This window comes from Pongo abelii, chromosome 2 (genome assembly GCF_028885655.2).
Source record: "Pongo abelii isolate AG06213 chromosome 2, NHGRI_mPonAbe1-v2.0_pri, whole genome shotgun sequence".
In the NCBI taxonomy this organism is placed as follows: domain Eukaryota; kingdom Metazoa; phylum Chordata; class Mammalia; order Primates; family Hominidae; genus Pongo; species Pongo abelii.
In genome coordinates, this window is record NC_085928.1 from 56616759 (window position 1) to 56635315 (window position 18557).

The 18557-nt window shown below is 35.4% G+C and overlaps 1 protein-coding gene and 1 long non-coding RNA gene across 2 annotated transcripts in view; one reads left to right on the forward strand and one right to left on the reverse strand.

The window, feature by feature from the left end:
- Positions 1-1351: 1351 nt before the first annotated feature.
- LOC129058509 (uncharacterized) lies at positions 1352-8938 on the reverse strand. The gene is made up of 4 exons (XR_010139152.1): positions 8272-8938; positions 6363-6384; positions 1891-2006; positions 1352-1646 (listed from the first exon to the last, which is right to left on the reverse strand). It is a non-coding gene; the product is annotated as an uncharacterized LOC129058509 (long non-coding RNA).
- The window catches only part of LOC129058508 (uncharacterized), a 259013-nt gene continuing 249188 nt past the window's right edge, over positions 8733-18557 (forward strand). The window contains exon 1 of the mRNA XM_063721865.1: positions 8733-9499. Coding sequence (XP_063577935.1) covers positions 8733-9434 — 702 coding nt within the window. The 3' untranslated portion in view covers positions 9435-9499. The remainder of the gene's footprint in view (positions 9500-18557) is intronic.

Consider the following 18557-nt stretch of genomic DNA (forward strand, 5'->3'; position numbering starts at 1 on the left):
ATCAATTCAAGATGGATTAAAGACTTAAATGTTAGACCTAAAACCATAAAAACCCTAGAAGAAAACCTAGGCAATACCATTCAGGACATAGGCATGGGCAAGGACTTCATGTCTAAAACACCAAAAGCAATGGCAACAAAAGCCAAAATTGACAAATGGGATCTAATTAAACTAAAGAGCTTCTGCACAGCAAAGGAAACTACCATCAGAGTGAACAGGCAACCTACAAAATGGGAGAAAATTTTCGCAACCTACTCATCTGACAAAGGGCTAATATCCAGAATCTACAATCAACTCCAACAAATTTACAAGAAAAAAACAAACAACCCCATCAAAAAGTGGGCGAAGGACATGAACAGACACTTCTCAAAAGAAGACATTTATGCAGCCAAAAGACACATGAAAAAATGCTCACCATCCCTGGCCATCAGAGAAATGCAAATCAAAACCACAATGAGATACCATCTCACACCAGTTAGAATGGCGATCATTAAAAAGTCAGGAAACAACAGGTGCTGGAGAGGATGTGGAGAAATAGGAACACTTTTACACTGTTGGTGGGACTGTAAACTAGTTCAACCCTTGTGGAAGTCAGTGTGGCGATTCCTCAGGGATCTAGAACTAGAAATTCCATTTGACCCAGCCATCCCATTACTGGGTATATACCCAAAGGACTATAAATCATGCTGCTATAAAGACACATGCACACGTATGTTTATTGTGGCATTATTCACAATAGCAAAGACTTGGAACCAACCCAAATGTCCAACAATGATAGACTGGATTAAGAAAATGTGGCACATCTACACCATGGAATACTATGCAGCCATAAGAAATGATGAGTTCATGTCCTTTGTAGGGACATGGATGAAATTGGAAATCATCATTCTCAGTAAACTATCGCAAGAACAAAAAACCAAACACCGCATATTCTCACTCATAGGTGGGAATTGAACAATAAGAACACATGGACACAGGAAGGGGAACATCACACTTCAGGGACTGTTGTGGGTTGGGGGGAGGGGGGAGGGATAACATTGGGAGATATACCTAATGCTAGATGACGAGTTGGTGGGTGCAGTGCACCAGCATGGCACATGTATACATATGTAACTTACTGCACATTGGGCACATGTACCATAAAACCTAAAGTATAATAATACTAATAATAATAATAATTACAATAAAAGAAAAAAAAAAAAAAAGAAAAAAAAAAAAAAAAAAAAAAAGAAATGCAGTACTGTAATACTGGACTGGAATCTTTGACTCAGCATATCAATACTTCGTATCTTTTTATTACCAAATAAGGTTTCTTTGTATAGATATAGAAATATAAGATATACCAAATATAAAAATTCGGTAATTTTTTATTTATTCACTTAACTCTTGATGGACACCAACTTTTATTTCTATTAGAGGTCCAGAGAAAAAAGGGATAGTAAGAACAATGATTTGTAAATGTTTGAATGTCACTATTTTTGATTACGTTTTATTTACTTTCATGTTTTATATGCATGCTTTAAAAGTCTTTGACACCAGGAAGAGAAGAACAAACAGACATGCCAGTTTCACCTTCAATTGCTGATAGTTGTTGAAATACTTTTACACGGTTGAAGAGAGACGGGAGCTGAATATATTTGATGTTTCTGAAAAGTGGAGAAACAGCAGAGAGATTCAGAATAAAGAGGCATTAATTATTCATGTACCAATGCTTCTTCATTTTACGAAAAGTCAGGCCAGGCATGATGGCTCACGTCTGTGATCCCAACACTTTGGGAGACCAAGGTGGGAGGAGCAGCTGAGTCCAGGTGTTCAAGACCAGCTTTGGCAACACGGCAAGGCCCCCGTCTCTACAAAAATAAAAAATTACTTGGGCGTGGTGGCGCGTACCAGTAGTCCCAGTACTAGGCAGGCTGAGGTGGCAGGATTGCTTAAGCCCTCAATTTCAAGGCTACAGTGAGCCATGATTGTTCCACTGAATTCAGCCTGGGTCACTGAGTGAGACGCTGTCCAAAAAAAAAAGAAAAAAAGAAGAAAAAAGTTGTCAGTAGCTCACCACTTTTTAAAGAGTTCCTTTATAGCTTGATAAGAATAATGAGTAAATACCAATAGAGCACTCTCTCTACTAAAGGATTACATTGATTCATTGTATTAGGCTAAGTCATATAAAATTGCTCTTTTTACAGGTGAAATATATTGTCTAATACGGTTAAACCTACTAGAAATTTCTAGAATGCACTGGTAGAAACAAGATTTTCTTCATTTACTTTTTTAAATGTGGTAGTTAGTAAAGGAAAGATAAAGAAAAGGTAGACAACAAAGGAATATGTCAGTACTACTGTCATAATAAACAAATATCACATCAAACCACATTAGAAATTTTTAAAGTATCTTTTTCTTCATACTATTTTTGAAAGAACTTATAGCCATAACTTTTTAAGTGGGCATTCACCCTTCATAGAACTAAATTCTGCTCACCTCTCCAAAACCCTTGAATGCATAAACCAAAATTGGTCTCTTTATAGGCTGGCTAGTAACTTATGACTTGGTTCAAATCAGGTGACACTGAGCAAACAAATTCACAAAGGAGAACTGGAAATAAAAGAAATAAAGCAATGGGGAAGAATAGACAAAAAGAAAGTAACTCATACTTACAGATCCACTGCTGTTCCTGTTAGATAAAGCCTATTTCACCATCTTCTGGATTCCCATACAAAGTTCATGTATCCATAAATTAAATCTACATTTTCCTGATTGGTTTCTCTTTAGATATAACTGAAAGTACCCTCACCACAAGACGGCTTATAAAGTAGGAGAAAAATCTCACCCATCTTAACAGTTCGTCAAATTTAAAACTAAAGAAAAACAATCTCTGCTTTCAGTTGTGCATGTCCTAGCCAAATGAATTCAGTCTTATTTAGATGTTTATTTTAAAAACTTAGCATCGTTTTCTTTAGAAAGGTGCCTTACACAGAAAGGTTATAATTTCATCATTTCTTCTGTGTATGACATTTTTAAAGTGATAATATTAGAAAAATAGAGGGGTCATACTGGAAGGAAATTCATTAAATGTGACATTTACAAACTGTCACTTTTATTTTATCAGATGAATAAATAATGGTGTCATGTATTAAAAAAGTAATTAACTTTTTTCACATTTAACATATAGATTGACAGCTGTATATACATCTAGTATAAGATAAACATCACTAGGGCAGAATGCTGTTTGAGATATATCAGCAGGCATATACAATACTCAATATGACCAAATGAAGGAAAAAACCAGACGTATGCATATTATAGGTGTTGCCATAACATTTTTTCTGGTAAGAATGCACGGACAAAGAGTTTCCAGACTATTGATATAGAGCTCATGGTACATATTCTTTATTACAAAGTTATTTGAAAAATAAAAAACAAACAGTTCTACTAGCAAAGATAAAATCTCTTAGAAATGGTAAGCAAAAAAGATTTATTGTCATTGTGTGATAAATCTTAAGAGAAAACCTTAAATTATTTTTTTGTTCAGAGACTCTTTGTGTTCTTTCTAATAGCTGTAAAACACTAGGAAGTTTTCACTGCAATAGCAATCAATGTGGAAAAAAAAGAATGTATACTGCATTTAATTTAGAAACAGATCATTATTCTTCATGTTGCATTGTATCACACAAGCTTTCCGTATAATTCATAGCCAAAATTATTATGTTGTAGAGTTATTGGTGCTTTTCAACTTACTATGCTTTAATGCTTACTTTATAAACATGAAATTAAAAAATTATATATAAATTTTTTGCCATTTCTTTTCTGTTTGAAGTCATTCTTTTCGTCAGCACATATAGAATAGATTACTATGTTAAAGTACTAAAAGGTGGACCTACTGCTGGAAAACAAGAGCAAAGGGGATGGATATTAAATATTTTTTAAAAACAGTACTATTTTTTAAAAAAGATAAGTTTACAAAATTTAAAAAATATCAACAAAGAAACATTAAAAAAATCAACTCAGTGAGAGATATTGTCAACCTTTTGATATGGAATTTTAAAATATTTTATGTGTATGTATAATTATGTGTGAGTACATACACAAATATATACACACACAGAAACACACAGTCATACATTAAAAAGTGTGGGATTACCATGTACATTTGGCTTAATGACTAGCTTTAATAAGCATTTCTGCAGATTACCCAATATTCTAACATATAATTTGTGGAATGCTTCTGATTAATATATATTTAAAAATTAATTCTTTGTAATCAATGTTTAAAATGTTTCATATTAATCACTGTTGTAGAAATATGTAAACAAAAATATGTGGAATAATTTCTTATAAATTCTTTATTATTTTCTTACAGAAATCCTGAAGAAAATTTTATGAATTAAAAAAAGAAAACCTAGGCAATAGTTTTCAGTAGCAGTAGTAGTTTTACTGAATCACTATGATAAAGCTTCCGGATACCTCACCATTCCATCTAACATTGTACTACGTTCCAAGTGCTCTTACTCATTTACAGATTTTTTATTTGGAAGTATGAAGTTCATGCGTAGCGCAGGTCAGGTAAATTTTCATAATACCAGATTCAAATGAATCTCAGAGGCCGTTTCTTAAATAAACTAAACTAAAAACACTAGAGCCTTCGAGGAGACAGAATTTTGCTTTCCATTTACAGTTTCCAATAGTACTTGGCTAAAAATTACTACATCAGATGCTACCGAGTTTCGGACATAATTTTAAAAGCATTTAAAATTCATTAAGAGCAATAAAAGCGAATATATATTTCATATACATATATATATATCTCCATACTTCTTTTTCTACCTCAGAATTATTTCTCCCAGAGATGGAAGTATAAATAAATAAAATTATTATTATTTTAATATCAATTATTAATGTTATAATAAATTATATTACTTAATTATAAATTAATAAATTATAAATAAAATATAAAGGTTGGGGTACTGGACAAATTAGTTTGGTAAAAACATACCTAGAGTTATATACATAGAATTTGCAGTCAAATTAGCAGCCAGTACTGTTAAAAAATAACTATTTTGAGAATAAAAATAATTAAGGAATCTCTGAGTAAAATACAGAGTACAACCTACAGATATTTTGACCAAATAAATGACTAGATCCATAACTATTTATAAAATAATCTGTAAAATCAGAGTTAAAATTTTAGACTCTTACACCAGTAAATATAGTGAAAGTGCTAGCTTTGTAATCTCATACATAAACAAAAAGAAAAACCTCAGATAATTTGTATTTGGCTCTTAGTTGTGGTTTTTGTTTTGGCATATTTAAAATGAATATTTCTAGTGCTCTGAATAGGCACTTCAAATATAATAAAGAAGGACTAAAAAGAAGAGATGACTCATTAGACATTAGAAATGTACCTATTCTGTCCTTACTCCTGCTCACCATCTCAATTTGCCTAACCGCATTATGAGAAAGAATGTTTATCACCTAAATAAAGGCAAAGTTCTTAATACAGCTAAACTGCATTATCTCCAAATTTTCATTAAAATGTTTAAGAGCGGCCAACTGGGATAAAACAGTAGAGAAATTTAAAAAGGAAAAAAAGATTGGGGGAGGTAAAGAATAAAATGCGTATCAAATAAGTAATTTTGCACAGACTGTATTAGTTCATTATATGAAAATCAACAGGCCTTTTATCTGCAAGGTTTATCCTTAGAAAACTGATTCAACTTTATTTACATATCTAATTGTAGACTAAATAGGCACACCCATTTAAAACAATCAATGAAATAATAAATATTTCAGACCCAGATTTTTCAAAGCATGCAACCAGGAGAAAATAAAAAGCCAAAATGAGTAATGATCAATGTGGTATCAGAATAAAGTGTACAGGCATAACTTCTTTCCACATATGATAAAATAATTTCAAAGAATCACTTTGAAAGATGTAAGTAGCGTTTGATTATTCTGCAGGCTGCAAACACTGACTAGAATTTACCCAGATATTTATTCAACAACCTATGGTTTGTGCACTAATCTGTGAAATTTCATAATGAGTTTGCAGTTTTGTTAACTTCCTGTATCTTTTTTATTTTTATAAAGTCCATCCAGCCAAGGAAAACTACAGCTGATGAAGGGAAAGTCGGTGTGATAGTAACACCTTTGCACATATCCACATTTTAAGGGGTGAAAAAGTTCATCATGAAAATAGTAAAACTTCATTCCCATTACCTCTGAAGAAAATTATTTCAGAAGCATTAAAAAAATCATGCTGGTTTCTTTTCCTGAAGTGATCTGAAAATTTGAAAACATCAACAGAGGGCACTAACAGGCTGTTCTGAAAAGGCTTTCATTTCATTGCCTGTAACAATGAAACCTACCTGGAAAGGCAGTGTCTTTTAGCTGCGTGTAGTTGCAGACGTGACATTGGGACAAAAAAAAAAAAAAAAATTAAAATCATATGTACTGTCTTTGGGCAGAAAGATAAATTCATAAACTTAACTCATTAAAATATCACTTGCTTTCTCTATATCAAACTCTATATATTTTCTAGCACACCTAATTTTTCTGCCTGTTGTTTCAAATATAATGTATTTCAAGCTCTAGACCTCATTGCATATCACTAAACTCAACCCAAGAGAATATTTAGTCATGCAGTCAACTCTGGGTGATCTCCATTGTTGGAGGTATATAGGAATAGTCCCCCAAAAAGAACTCTCTACAAATAATAATTGCTTTTGGCATCCTTTTCCTATATTTTGCTTTTGGGGTCATTTTTCATATTCAGCCAAATAAGATCAAAGACAAAAATCCACGGTAATACTCAAACAATTAGTAAAGGCAATACAGAAGTTGTTTAAACATTTTGGAATATGAGCAAACTAATGATACATTACTCTACAGGATGTAATTTCAGGAGCTGTGAGTAAGGCTCACTTTTTCTTAACAAAAGCAACCATCAAACAGCTCAGTCATGTCCTATATTCTGTCAGCATAGTTTTCTTCTATTACCTGAACATTATATATTTAAGTAAATATTAATGGAAGAAACAATGTACTTTATCATTTACTTTTACCCATCTCTACCTCAGTTTATCTCATCCCTTCTAAAGAGCAGTGGCCTATGTTAAGGAAAGAATATTGCATAGAAAATTCTTAAGTAAGTACCTTATGCGGGAAGGGGTGGAGGTGGAAAGGAAAGATCATTTATGAAGAAAAAATTTGTTCGATAAGGGGCATGAGGCTGTATACAATCTTTTACTACTAGTTATCTTTACTTAAGGCAGGTCCTGGAGATAAGAAACAGAAATAAAATATTTCATAGCAGGTATCCTAATTAGAAAATCCTTAGCATTTATTAAACAGAAATATAGTATGTACTTTCATGCACTCACAATAAAATCCGGACTACAATAATAAAAAAAGACAGGGTTCATGTCAATAAGTAGCTCAGATTTTATTCACTGACACAGCCATTCAAACAAATAATAATAATCATATTATGTATGGTGAATGTAATGAAGCACAGAATAAGAAGTGATTAATGCTACCTGGGAGCACTAAGAATTTTTAAAGAGAAAGTTATATTTGAAATTAGAGATTGGAGGATATGTAGGAGAACAGCACATAAAACATTGAGGTTCACACTGAGAAAAGGAGAAAGAATTTGTGTTGCAAGCCATGTGTGCGCGCCTGGCGGGACACGACTGGTTTAGACAATCATAGGACTTATAATTTTTAAGAAACAGATAATTGGTTTTGGGGTGTTGTGGGAAGAAAGGTTGAAAAATAATTTAAATATTGTGATTGTTGGTTTTTATCCTATGGATGATAAACAGCAAAGAGCAGAATAGAGAGGTTAGCAACAAGAAAACTAGATACGGAGCTGGTGAAACAGTACCCGCTGAAGATAATACAGGTTTGGAAAAAAATGAGTGTCAGTCATAATAGAAACATGTGTGTGGTGTGAATCTAATGCAAATGTTTTCACTTTTCTGTACATTTCTGAATATCTGGTAGGACAGACCTAGCAACAACTTATTTACATGGGAAATTAGGTAGCTCCTGAGAAATATATAGGCCATGTTAATTACTGGGATTCAAAGTTATCTGATAATGTCTGATGAACTGGTAAGACAAGATTAAAAACAGTTTATATACAGGGAGGTATAAGTGTCTCAACAACAAATCCATTCTAGAAGAAGAAGGAAGTGACAATACCCAATCCTTAGCTATTCCCCAAACGAAACACAATTTGATTCACATTTGAATTCAACGAAGTAAAGCTACCGGTCTTGGTGGTAAAACAGGAAAAGTTCTCTTCCCCTCCTCTCAGCGCCTACGATGGGGGTGTGGCTGGCTTCTTCAGTGCCCCACTGGTCAAGACCCTCAGCCGGAGCAGGCAAAAAGGCAAGTCTTGGGGACCATCGGCGCTGACCCATGCAGCCTCTGAGGTGAATGTTTACACCTCCTGCGGCCCCAGTGGGCGTGTGTTACAGGATGCTTTTTCAGCTTAGCTGTCCGCAGGTGGCTTGTGTTAATCAGCTCAATTAGACCCTCTGCCTTATCACAAGGACAGAGGGCTTTCTGTATCCCAGGTTCTTGCTTTAGTGCACGGGAAAAATTGGATCACATGTGGGCTTGGAGATTGAGTGCAAGGTTTTTTATTGAGTTGTGGCAGCTCTCAGCGAGGTGGATGGGGACATCAGAAGGGGAATGGAGTGGGAAGGTGGTTTTCCCCTACAGTGGGGATGCCCAGCAGCGAAACTCTTCTGCGACCTCCCAGGCCAAACTCCACGTCGCTCCACTGGTCGACACCAGTGCCTGTCGCTGTGTTCTTCCGCTCCTCTCGACATCCAGCTGCCTGTGTGTTCTTCTGCTGGTGTGTTCCTCTCAATGTCCAGCAGCTTGTGTGTTCTTTCTCCCGTGCGCGCCTCTCAACGTGCGCTCCTCTCCTCAACCCGCGCTCCCCTCCTCAACGGGCGCTCCCCTCCTCAACGTGCGCTCCCCTCCTCAAGGGCGCCCCTCTCAACGTGCGCCCCTCCTCAAGTGCGCTCCCCTCCTCAAGGGCGCCCCTCTCAACGTGCGCCCCTCCTCAAGTGCGCCCCTCTCAACGTGCGCCCCTCTCAACGTGCGCCCCTCTCAACGTGCGCCCCTCTCAACGTGCGCCCCTCTCAACGTGCGCCCCTCTCAACGTGCGCCCCTCTCAACGTGCGCCCCTCTCAACGTGCGCTGTGTTCTTCCGCCAATATGTGCAGCTGTTTGTGTGTTCTTCCGCCAATGCGTTCCTCTCGACGTCCAGCCACTTGTGTGCCCGCCTGCCTCTCTTGGGGTTTTTACAGGCCCAGGTGAGGGGACGTGGCAGGCCAGGTGGTCTTGGAAAATGCAGACTTGGGCATGAAAACAGGAGCGCTTGTCCTCACCTATATCCGTGTGCACAGGACCTGAGGTGAAGCCCTAGCCAGGGACCTGCCCTTCTCTACCCAGCACTTTCCTTCCCTCATCCGGAATCGGTGCTGTGAGTATTAGAAAACAAAAATTTGTTTTGTTTAAAACTCTATAAAATAACAATAGTATGGTCTCTATTAAAGTACTGGAAAGTGTTCTCTTCTGTCATTGGACACAGTCCATTTTTAGCTGGCTGAGGATTTTAGTGCATTGATGTTTGTTCCAGCAGAAAGTAATGGCATATCGCAAGAAGCTATTACCCAGTATGAACCGCCCATACTGGAGCGGTGCTCTGGAGGCCCCAGTGGCTGCAGCCTGGGAAAGTTTCTTGTAGCCACAGGACATATTGTGTATCTCACAGCGTACAGCTCCACCCATCAGACTCCTGGTGGGGAGGGGTGTGGGTGCCCAGCATGAGGAAATGCTCACAAGTTCTTACGTTTCACTTAAAAATGATACGTACCATGGTAAGTCACATTTCACTGGCTCCAAGAAGTCACTCTGCTGCCCCTGACTTCAAGACAGTTGAGAAGTGAGATCCAATCCTGTGTCCAGAAGTGAACATTTGAAAACAGTGTTGGTGCCGATTTCAGGTATTATTAATATAGAGATCACAAATGAGTTAAGGGATCACCTTTGATGAGGCTAGAAAGCAACTGATGTTTATACTCTCCTTCATTCAATTTTTGTTTTCAATTTCAAGCAATTTGCTCCAATGTGCCTAAAGTTAAGGCTGTTTCCAGAGATTCTCTAAATATTTTTCCTAGTTTTGAGTAATTGTCTGAGATTTATTTAAAAACCTATCTAAATTCAATATCAGCTGCAGAACCACACCACACTGAGAATCACATTAGGAATTAGAGAGATTTGTGTTCACTCGCTACCTTCTACAATTTTTAAGTAGTCATGGCCTTTGGTAGTGTAGTTAATGGATCTGAGACCAGTTTTCCTGAACTCTAAAATGAGTACAATTTCAGTCATTTGTGTTGAACTGAAGTTAAAATTAAATAAGTAAAGCACTTAGTATGTTTCAGTGCCTAATAAATGCTTCTTCACATTCCTTACCTCCATTTATAAATACATATAATCCCTTTGGCTATACCAATTTTAGATTGAATAAAATATGAGTTGGCATAGATAGTAGTGTTTCTATAACTACCTTGTCACAAAGTAAACTATTTTGTTTAAGCTTTATTTTCTATCTTCTGTTGTCTCTTTGCCAAATTAGTATAAAACAACTTCTTATTTCTGTTACCTAAAGTATAATATTAAAATGGATTATACCTAGAATTTGACAAATGTTTCTTACTCAACTTGATAAGCATCATTAAGTTTTTATGAAATTATATAGATATGTCCATATATGTATGTGTAAATACAGTATACTCTCATATGTGTATAGATATGTTCCTTAATAATAGAATGAATAATTATTGAGAGGGCAACAACATGTTGCTACCAATAACTACAAATAACTTTTTGAAAATTCAGTAAGAATTAGCCATCATATTTGTCCCTGTGACCCAGTAATGATTATTAAACTGATTAAATACATTTTAAAAGCCTTTATTTTAGGCCGGGTGCGGTGGCTCACGCCTGTAATCCCAGCACTTTGGGAGGTTGAGGTGGGTGGATCATGAGGTCAGGAGTACAAGACCAGCCTGGCCAAGGTGGTGAAACCCTGTCTCTACTAAAAATACAAAAATCAGCTGGGCGTGGTGGTGGGTGCCTGTAGTCCCAGCTACTGGGGAGGCTGAGGCAGGGAATTGCTTGAACCTAGGAGGCAGAGTTTGCAGTAAGCCGAGATCACGCCACTGCACTCCAGCCTGGGCAACAGAGCGCGTCTCTGTCTCAAAAAAATAAATCCATAAATGAATTTTAAAAAGCCTTATTTTAAACGTGAAAAATTTGTATGTGCATTAGGCAAAGGGATATAATGCTTAGTATTAAACTTCATTTTGTGTTTTACTCTTACATTTCAGTTATAGCCTGATGATTATTTGCATATAGTATTTCCATTTGATTAAGCCTCCAAATTTTTCTTTCATTTTAAATCAATGTTTTATGTGTAAACACATTATCAAAGAGTTACGTTTTCCCATAAAACTTTCATCCTTGAATCCAGGATTTATTTCACATTTTTTCTATATTTCACACTTTTCAGACTCTTTCTATATTTTTGCCACTCTAAGTTTCATATACTATGAACTTTCAAATAATTTACTAAATAAATATATACATGCCTAAGCATGTACATATTTCTAACCAAAGCTCAGATTATTTCTGTCATTTGTCAATACTTGAATATTTAAAGAGCGGTTTTCTTTTATTATTATTATTATTATACTTTAAGTTTTAGGGCATATGTGCACAACGTGCAGGTTAGTTACATATGTGTTACATGTGCCATGTTGGTGTGCTGCAATCATCAACTCATCATTTAACATTAGGTATAACTCCTAATGCTATCCCTCCCCCCTCACCCCACCCCACAACAGGCCCCGGTGTGTGATGTTCCCCTTCCTGTGTCCATGTGTTCTCATTGTTCAATTCCCACCTATGAGTGAGAACATGCAGTGTTTGGTTTTTTGTCCTTGCGATAGTTTGCTGAGATTGATGGTTTCCAGCTTCATCCATGTCCCTACAAAGGACATGAATTCATCATTTTTTATGGCTGCATAGTATTACATGGTGTATATGTGCCACGTTTTCTTAATCCAGTCTATCATTGTTGGACATTTGGCTTGGTTCCAAGTCTTTGCTATTGTGAATAGTGCCACAATAAACATACGTGCGCATGTGTCTTTATAGCAGCATGATTTATAATCCTTTGGGTATATACCCAGTAATGGGATGGCTGGGTCAAATGGAATTTCTAGTTCTAGATCCCTGAGGAATCGCCACACTGACTTCCACAATGGTTGAACTAGTTTACAGTCCCACCAACAGTGTAAAAGTGTTCCTATTTCTCCACCTCCTCTCCAGCACCTGTTGTTTCCTGACTTTTTAATGATTGCCATTCTACCTGGTGTGAGATGGTATCTCACTGTGGTTTTGATTTGCATTTCTCTGCTGGCCAGTGATGATGAGCATTTTTTCATGTGTCTTTTGGCTGCATAAATGTCTTCTTTTGAGAAGTGTCTGTTCATATCCTTTGCCCACTCTTTGATGGGGCGGTTTTTTTTTTCTGGTAGATTTGTTTGAGTTCATTGTAGATTCTAGATATTAGCCCTTTGTCAGATGAGTAGGTTGCAAAAATTTTCTCCCATTCTGTAGGTTGCCTGTTCAGTAAAGAGTGGTTTTCAAGTGATAAATACCTGCATATTTGATTATATTACATTGTTCCTGTTTTTCAGTAGAACCCTGCCTATATACACCACATTATACAATTACAATAGAAATTAAGACAACATAAAATGTTATAAAATAAAAATATTTTAGTCATTGATCACCGTAACTCTTTTGTTACTTAGCCATATTGTTATTTAGGTGGAAATGAAATTCTTGAATAATATTTTAATTGCTATTAGTATTCATAGGATAACCAAATCTGGTCCAACTATATGTGTTCCCTAGCTCATTTCATTCATTTATAGATGATATGGTTCACATAGGGAAAGTTACTTCCTCAAGATTACAGATTTGAAAGCAATATCAACTTACTTTACTTAATCTCTCCATTCATATAAACCAGGGACCAAGAAAGTCAAAATTATCTTTATATAAGTTATATTCCAGGCATAATTATAAGTCATATTTTAAAAGTAGTATAAAAAAAGAAACACATATTATTCAGGCCAGGCGTGGCGGCTCACGTCTGTAATCCCAGTACTTAGGGAGGCTAAGGTGGGCGGATTACCTGAGCTCAGGAGTTCAAGACCAGCCTGGCCAACATGGTGAAACCTCGTCTATACTAAAAATACAGAAATTAGCCAGGTGTGGTGGCACAAGCCTGTAATCCCAGCTACTCGGGAGGCAGGACAATTGCTTGAGTCCCGGAGGCAGAGGTTGCAGTGAGCTGAGATCGTGCCACCGCACTCCAGCCTGGCTGACAGAGTGAGACTCTGTCTCAAAACAAACAAACAAACAAAAAACATATTCAATTGTAATCTGGAAATATAAATTTTATTTGAAGGAATTAAATTGATATTTTACAGAGAGTCTTATAAGAAATAGTCTCTGAGAGTTAGTGTTAAATGTTCTATGTTAGAAGAATACCAGTGGAATAATGAAGGGTGAATAATTGATAACTTACACAGCTTGGTATAAGTCTATGCATTTCTGTTTCAGAAAGACTCACTATTGATCTTGAGAAATAGTATTTGCTCAAAAATTAACACATAGTGTGTCACAAACTATAAGAAAAAATTATACATATTCCATAGTTCAAATATTTCCTTCAAAATGCAAAAGAAATTGTGTAATCTTCCAAAGAATTTTCAGAGAAGATATATTGTCAAAATGAAAAGGATGGGTTAAAAAATTTACTCATTCTGGCCGGGCATGATGGCTCACGCCTGTAATCCCAGCACTTTGGGAGGCCGAAGTGGGCAGATCATGAGGTCAAGAGATCGAGACTATCCTGGCCAACAGTAACCTGTCTGTACTAAAAATATAAAAATTAGCTGGTCGTGGTGGTGCGCACCTGTAGTGCCAGCCACTTGGGAGGCTGATGCGGGAGAATCACTTGAACCTGGGAGGCGGAGGTTGCAGTGAGCCAAGATCGCGCCACTGCACTCCAGCCTGGCAACAGAGCTAGACTCAGTCTCAAAAAAAAAGAAAAGAAAAAAAATTTACTCATCCTGTTTTTGTGAGTATATCCTCTTTTAAATACATCTTTATAGAGACGGAGCTATTATTATACAGACACTCAGAGGAAATAGAGCCATAAAATCTATGAATTTAGAAACCAAGGCATAAAGCCACAAGAACAATCATTGTATTTTGAATCACAGACATTTCACATCTTTGAAAAATAAATTTAAATTATGAACTTTAATGAAGAGTAACCATATATGAACTATTCATGATATAAAACATGATTCATAAAAACCAGTATAATCTTGAAATATAGACATTAAATACCATGAGTATAATACAAGATACTTTGTTTTCCAGAAAGCATAAATTAGAGGCACAATTTAACAGCTTCCTGAGGCATTAATAGGAGTACCAAGATTTTATGATCAGGAGCACATTATGAAAAATGATGTTAAAAAAGATAATATTTGAAAACTGTGAGGGAATCCACAATAAATTTGAATATTTAATATGAGAAAAATATCTGCAACATTTTAATGTAACTTCCACATTCTAGAGAAATTTCACAGTAGTGTTGTACAAAACAAACCAGAAAATTGTACTGGGTTTCTATTTTCTAGCCTCTTTCTTGAAAACCAAAAAACAGATGGCATTTAAGAAGATATATCCACCATTGTCATTAATTTTACAGTCAATCAAGTGACAGGATTACCAAGAAGCCTATTTTTATAATGACTCTTTAGTCCACAGCTACCCATAGAACTTTCAGGAATGAAATTTCCAAAGTAAAAATGCTGCTTAGATTGTCTTTGTAATACCATGACTGATTTCCTTAAACAAATGATCTACAGTCTTACTCTTCAGACTGATGACTTCTATATTTGGAATTGTTCAGCTTTAAATATGTTTAATAAATCCCACATGAATTAAAATTTGCCAGCTTCTAATAAGTTTCAATATTTTCATTCTAACGCTGTCATGAAATCAATATGTTAAATATCACTTTAATGAGTCTAGGAAGTAATGATCTTCCTATTTAGGAATAAGGAGGAGAATATTCCCTCCTATTTTTACTCTTTTCTAACTTACATTTTTAATAACTTAAATTTTTAATATTTCTTTTATGTTTTCAGGAAGAAAAAAATCACCCTAAAAATATAGAGTACAAATTTATGACTTCTATTTCAATATTCCATATCCTCTGCTTTCCTTCACTTCTCTCAGGTAAACACTGTCAAATGTTTTTAATATAACTTTCTAACTTTTCTCTAACATTTTATATTCATATAGTTCCTTCTTAACAGAAATCATAGTAGATAAGTCATAGTGGATATATTGTTATGTAATTTTTTTCCTCACAAAATAATATATATATATTTTTTGAGATACAATCTCGCTCCATCGCCCAGGCTGGAGTGCAGTAGCACAATCTCGGCTCACTGCTACCTCCACTTCCTGAGTTCAAGCAATTCTCCTGTATCAGCCTCCCGAGTAGCTAGAACTACAGTCGTATGCCACAACGCATGGCTAATTTTTGTATTTTTAGTAGAGACAGGGTTTCACCATGTTGGTCAGGCTGATCTTGAACTCCTGACCTCAGGTGGTTCACCCACCTTGGCCTCCCAAAGTGCTAGGATTACAGGCATGAGCCACTGCACCTGGAAACAACATATCTCTAATTCCACGCAATTCCTCAAAGGTCTACCTCATATCTCATTCTATGTATAAAACTTCCTTTCCTCTTTTTGCCTTAGTAAAAACAGCATTGCAAAGGATATTTTTAAATATATATTTAGATATAAATGCATATATTCCTGAGCTCTTAATTCCTAGGAGTAAATTGCTGGGTCAAATAATATGCATATTTGATACTTTGATAGCATATGTTAGTTTACATTCTCAAAAGCTCATATAATTTAACATTTCACAACACTGTTTTAGAATACCCATTTCTGCCCAATTTGCACATTTTATTTTTATAAAATTTGCCCAAGCATTAAACAAATGGGGTAACATTAACATATTCAAATATTACAGAAAAATGTAATATTTTCTTTATATTTAGCCAGGTTTTTTATAGAGTTAGTTTTTTCTGTCAGTTTGTAGGAGCTTTGTTGTATATATTATTTTAAATACTTTGTATATATGTGTTGTATATATTATTTTAAATATTTTGTACATATGTATTGTAACAGGTTTCTATTGTAATAAAAAAAAAGTAAACAAGTCCTGGATTTCTGTGGCTTACAAAAACAGCCATTACCTTTTCTTGATTATAGGTCTGCAAGTTGCCTGGGTTTGATAAATTTTTCTTGGTCATAAATGAGGGGAATCTAGTCTGGAGATCGGATTTAGGAATCATCCTCATGCCTCAGTCTAGAAACCATTAGCTACCTGGGAAAGTTTTCTCCTGCTAGTGGCAAAAGTGCAAGAGAAGAAGTGTGATCACATAAGTGCATTGAAAACCCCTACTTGAAAAGCGTATGCGTTAAATCTTTTCAAACACTACTTATCAAAGCAGGTCGCCTGGCCATGCCCCAAGTCATGACAAGAGTCATAAAAATGGGAAAACGAATATTTGTGAATAAGGCAGCCTATTCACCACTATAATGTATTTTCTCTCAATCAACTGCTCATGGTTTTATTTTTGTCCAAGTTTGAAAACTAAGAATTCTAATAATGTTTCTTTAGCAACTCTCAGTTTCGTGTCTTCCTTAAGTCACCATGTTAATAATAATATTATCCAACATTGTCTTTTAGTTCTTTTACAGCATTGACTTTTACATTCAGACCCTTTAATCACATTTTCAATTCATATATACTTTTTAAGCAAAAACTTTTTTTTGTGAATTCTAACTTATTTTTCCAATTTTCACAACATAATTTCTGTTAACTCATTTCTACACTAGTTTGAAATGCCATCTTCTTCATACTCTAAATTACTATATAAAAATTGGTTTCTTTTTTGATTCTTTTTTTTTTCTGTTTATCCACTGCTGTATTCTTCTACCAAAACCACTTGGTTCTCATAGTTTAAGCTTTATAAAATGTTTTCTATATAGTTAAGTCCTATTTCATAGTTTTTAAAATTTTTTCACCAATTTTTCTTGTTTCTTTTTCTGTATATTTTCTCTTGTGGGTCATCTGGAAAATAAGCTTTCCTTAATCAATTTAAAAATCCTAAAAGTATTTTTAAATTTCAGATGGTTCTCCCTCTCTCTATATATATATATATGTATATATGTTCAATATATATTTATTCAATCTGAATATATGTAGAATGTACATGAATATATATTTAATCAGAATTGAATAAATATATATTCATGTATATTCTATATGTCTATATATATTCTATATTTCTATATAAAACCATTTGAAATTGCTAATATTTCTCTTTTTTTAATTTTTTTTCTTTTTATTATTATTATTATTATTATTATTATTATTATTATACTTTAGGCTCTATGGTACATGTGCGCAACGTGCAGATAAGTTACATATGTATACATGTGCCATGCTGGTGCGCTGCACCCACCAACTCGTCATCTAGCATTACGTATATCTCCCAATGCTATCCCTCCCCCCTCCCCCCACCCCACAACAGTCCCCGAAGTGTGATGTTCCCCTTCCTGTGTCCGTGTGTTCTCATTGTTCAATTCCCACCTATGAGTGAGAATATGCGGTGTTTGGTTTTTTGTTCTTGCGATAGTTTACTGAGAATGATGATTTCCAATTTCATCCATGTCCCTACAAAGGACATGAACTCATCATTTTTTATGGCTGCATAGTATTCCATGGTGTATATGTGCCACATTTTCTTAATCCAGTCTATCATTGTTGGACATTTGGGTTGGTTCCAAGTCTTTGCTATTGTGAATAATGCGGCAATAAACATACATGTGCATGTGTCTTTATAGCAGCATGATTTATAGTCCTTTGGGTATATACCCAGTAATGGGATGGCTGGGTCAAATGGAATTTCTAGTTCTAGATCCCTGAGGAATCGCCACACTGACTTCCACAAGGGTTGAACTAGTTTACAGTCCCACCAACAGTGTCAAAGTGTTCCTATTTCTCCACATCCTCTCCAGCACCTGTTGTTTCCTGACTTTTGAATGATTGCCATTCTAACTGGTGTGAGATGGTATCTCATTGTGGTTTTGATTTGCATTTCTCTGATGGCCAGTGATGGTGAGCATTTTTTCATGTGTTTTTTGGCTGCATAAATGTCTTCTTTTGAGAAGTGTCTGTTCATGTCCTTCGCCCACTTTTTGATGGGGTTGTTTGTTTTTTTCTTGTAAATTTGTTGGAGTTGATTGTAGATTCTGGATATTAGCCCTTTGTCAGATGAGTAGGTTGCGAAA